Source organism: Anopheles darlingi, chromosome 3, assembly GCF_943734745.1.
Source record: "Anopheles darlingi chromosome 3, idAnoDarlMG_H_01, whole genome shotgun sequence".
NCBI lineage: Eukaryota > Metazoa > Arthropoda > Insecta > Diptera > Culicidae > Anopheles > Anopheles darlingi.
This window is the reverse complement of record NC_064875.1, coordinates 303,182-307,500: the sequence shown is the minus strand read 5'-3', so window position 1 is coordinate 307,500 and position 4,319 is coordinate 303,182. Positions and strand designations below refer to the sequence as shown.

The window sequence follows — 4,319 nt, the reverse complement described above, 5'->3', positions numbered from 1 at the left end:
AGAAGCACCAGGCTGCGAAGAATCGGCCGGATTGGCTTGTGCCAACACATTACGCAGAATAGGAGTGTCACGCAGCATACTTGACATTGACTGAAGCTTCTTGCGTTTAAGTGGATTCATGTCCGTGCTTGAATCGTAGGCCGAGCTCAGCATACTGTGCAACTGCGTTTGTCCGAGCGATACGGGTATCTGGCCGCTAAGTCCTGGCCAACTGGCAGCTAAGGCTGCCGCAGCGGCAGCAGTTGATGGTTGAGTGGCTGAAGAACTACCCGAAGGGGTACCGGTTGTCGGATGGGATGTCGATGTTCCGCCCTGAGGTCCTTGGCCGCCAATCTGTTGGATCGTTGTCGTGCTCGAGCTGGTACTGGTAGTAGACTGAATGTGCGGTGAGGAGGTAGCATGAGAGAACGAGGAAGAACGATCGCGACTGCGCTCTTCTCGTTCGCGATCCCTTTCGACGGCCCCCGGACTACGCGAGTAAAGGCTAGAGTATGGAGATTTGTAGGTGTACGGTGGTGATGCGCTGCTGCTTTGAGCGATCGAAACATTGGTTGACGTGGAGATCACTGGCGACGATTGGTGTTGCAACGTATGAGGGTTGTTCTGGCTGCTGGTCGTTGCATGGAGACCATGCTGGAAGGAAGATGAAGCCGATGAGCTACAGCTACCACCGACGCCACCCGAGCCGGTCTTGGTGCTGTAATTATTGTTGCTCGCCAGCAGCATTGTCGCTGGGTCACGCTCTCGCAGGTGATGATCGATATCAACCATTTTGTCGAACCGACCCTTTAGGTCAGCCATATCGTACAGCCCCTTCACTTCCAGCTGCTCGGCGATCTTCATGATGCGTGGGATTTGCGCCTGTGTCACGTTCACCTCACCGGTGTACATATACTCAAGCAGGGCGCGCATCTCGAACTCCTTCACACCCGGAAACAGTATGCTGCAGTGATCCATTGGCACATCCTGCAGGATGGACTGAAAGTACGGCGAATTGGCCGCCAGCACCACACGGTGCGCCTTGAACTGGACCTGATCGTCGACATAGATCGTACAATCTACGTAGCACTCCATTTTGATTAAAGCGTCGAGTATTTCGACCAGGTTGGATTTGTGATTGTTCCATCGCAGACAGTACGTTTGTCCTTCGCTGCTACCCATTTTGATGCCGATCTGTTGCTCTTGTTCTTGCTTACTTCAAATGTACTCGGTCTATACCGTTCTTTCGTTTGGCTAACGTTTTTTTCCCCTGTACAAACGAGAAGGAACATGCGATTTCAATTTATAGAAAACTCTGAACTAAGATGGATCAAACGGTTCGTAAAAGGGCTCATTGAGCGACAATGGTTTCGTGGAAAAATAAAACAACATCTTTATCTCGGATTCATGTGCGATCGACACGCAAAAAAATAGGGATAGAAACAGAGTTGTTTACCAGTTCCAGCAGAACTGTAACTTTGCTAAGCAATGAAGGAAGAGGAACGAATGTTGCTGATAATCATCGTACAGGTGTGTATGCGCCTCTAAGTCACACATATCATCACCCCGAATTCGTCGGATTCCAAGGGTGTTATCTTGTTTTGACGCTGAAGTAGAGTCACCGTTTCGGTCCGGTTTTGCGAATAACGTGCAAAATAACAATACTATCGGAACTCCGGAATGGACAGCGATAAGCATGACTCAACTTCCGTTTTCTTCGTCATCGCTCTCTTTTCGACCCGCCATTCTTATCATACGATTCCCCGGTGTGGTAAGCACCATTGGGCTAACCATGGAGTTTTCCCGGAAACAGTGTCCAGCAAAGGCCAGTAGGCAAAGGAAGCGATAGCTGGCAACTTATCAGATTGCTTCCACTGTGCCTCGATTTCGTATATCTGCGAGCGTTGAGGTAGAAAAATTTAGGCTGTGGTTATACATCGCGTGACCAATGAGTGCGCCAATTTGAGTCCATCCTTTTGATGAGCTTCCTATTTCGTTTTTTTTTATTTTTCAAAATTTCAAAACCACTTCGTCTGCAAGCGATTTTGGCACAGTGATAAAGCGCATACTACGCCCAAACATACCAGGATTATAGTTGCCAACCAAAACAATATGAATAATATATTATTTATTTATTTAAGTTCTTCTCTGAACCACGGCGGTCCAAAAAGGCTTCCAAAAATCAACGTTAATCTCGAATAATCCCCAATTTGCTGATATCCTAATTTGTACAGGGTACAATATAGACATCCAGACAATAGGCTCACCAACCATGGAAGACTGTTGGCGCCCGTGAAGTGAAAAATCAGAACGCATAAAGTTCCCAAAACCTAAGCAAAGTAAACGATATACAATACCTGAGAAGGGATTTTGCACTTTGCACCAATAGCAGATCTTAAGGTCAGGTCTGATACACAGCAAGAGAAAAACAGTAGGCGAAACAATAAAACGGAAGACTCTTTTCCATCGTGATCTTTTCGATTGTGCAATTTTGGCTTATAAGGTGCAGCTCGGCTGCTCAGCAGCAGGTATACAGATCGAATTAGATCTTAAATACTTCTCGTGGATCCTCTTCACCCTCACCTTCGGGGATGAACGTATCCTCGTGGCATGGATCACAACCTCAGAAAACGTAAGGGTCCTTTCTGCTACGCTTAGGGGTCTCTCAGGGTCTTTGAGCACGATTTTCCCGTCGTATGCGGCCGTCGCCACCATAAGCGTGTTGATTTATTGATGAAAACTGTCGCTCTCTCTCTCTCTCTCTCTCTGTCTCTCTCTCTATCTTTCTCTCTCTCTTTCTCGTTCTCTCTCTCACACTCTCTCTCTCTCTCTCTTCTTTGCTGTTGTGCAAATACCATCGAGCCTAGTTCTTCATATCTACACCCCGGATACCCATGCATCGCTGCTTTGTACACCAGCATCAAACTGCAGCAGACGCGGGATCATTTGCGGAATGGGCCCACGTGGTTATCAACATTTCTGTCATTAATCACCACCCCAATAGTAAGTACGTATAGCCATCATTATGAAATGTACAAATCAAGATTATGGACACGTAAGATGCTATTGTTTGAGATTTTGCTTTCTACCGCAAATATCCGCTTTGCCCTGTAGGACATGGCGGTTGTTTGGCATTACCCGCAAAAACTGGAAAGGAGCCCTTCGCACGACTATCTGTTGCAGTATGTTATACTATGCATGGCATTCTTTCCTTTGATATAACGCATTTCCTCTATCTTCTCGCAATCGTAAGAACTTTTTCGCTTATCTCTACCAACTTTTGCCTATCTTCGGCTTGATTTCGAGAACTTGTTCTGCTGTGTATGCACTAGCAAACCTTCACAATCACATATTTTCAACTGGCTTCAACGATTGCAATATTGCAGTTGTATCTGGCAGTAACGCTAAAAGATCAAATGACAAAACCCTGGTTTCTTAGTTTCTTAGTTCCACGAACGGTGCTACTCACAGGCAAAGCCAAGGACCGCAAGCGATCTGCATGCAGGACTCTAACGTTGCCAGGCCTTACACCGAAAACCCGAGAGAAAACATCTGAACGGCGCTGAACTCGATGCGGCTAAGTTCAACTGTCGTTTTCGCCATTTCCTTACTTCCATGTGTTTCACGTTGTGCAATGTGTATTCTACTTCTATATGCCATTTAAAGGACACATATAATATCGTCATATTTTGCTGGACAGTTTCTAAGGCCGTTGAATGAAAATAAAATAAGAAAAGCTAAATTACGTACCTGTGCGAAGATCACGGTTGCACTCAGATGTTTCTTTCACTTTACTGAGATGTGCGATATAATAACAGCAATCATAACTAGATGCTCCGCCAATTTTTTAGCGAAAAGCTGCTTTGCACTATCAGATTTTTCTATCTGTATCTCTTTTTAGGAATTTGAGGATTTAGTTTCGTATTCTCAATAGGATTGGAATGGAAACGTAGCGGGCTTGTTGGTGGGATCATTAAAGGTAGGTTGGTAGGAATTTGGTTGAAAAATTTTGATAACCTCAAGCACAGCAGGGTCCGAAAAAAATATTGCAGAATATTGTGGAAAATAAAACCGTCACTCACGGTTCCGTAGTATGTTGCTTTATGCTGTGCGAGGTGAAGTTCGATGTAGGGAAGGAAAACCTTTGCTTTAGAACTGATCGGATCGTTTTCAATTTAAAATTTTTGGCAAGTTTGCTGGATTTTTTACGTTTTCTTCACAAAATTTCGTTCTTTGCCTCGTCCACTTTGACTGCCGCACCGACTCGTATGGACGGTCGTCTAGCTCATTTGTCGTCCGTCTTACCACTGCACACACTTATCATCGTTTGCTGTACACTT

The 4,319-nt window shown here is 45.4% G+C and overlaps 1 protein-coding gene across 1 annotated transcript in view; it reads right to left on the bottom strand.

The window, feature by feature from the left end:
- Positions 1 to 3,861, bottom strand: part of LOC125958023 (protein bric-a-brac 1) — a 5,350-nt gene extending 1,489 nt beyond the window's left edge. The window contains exons 1-2 of the mRNA XM_049691114.1: positions 3,730 to 3,861; positions 1 to 1,249 (exon numbers count right to left, since the gene is read on the bottom strand). The exon at positions 1 to 1,249 is cut by the window's left edge and continues 111 nt beyond it. Coding sequence (XP_049547071.1) covers positions 1 to 1,161 — 1,161 coding nt within the window. The 5' untranslated portion in view covers positions 1,162 to 1,249; positions 3,730 to 3,861. The remainder of the gene's footprint in view (positions 1,250 to 3,729) is intronic.
- Positions 3,862 to 4,319: the final 458 nt, after the last annotated feature.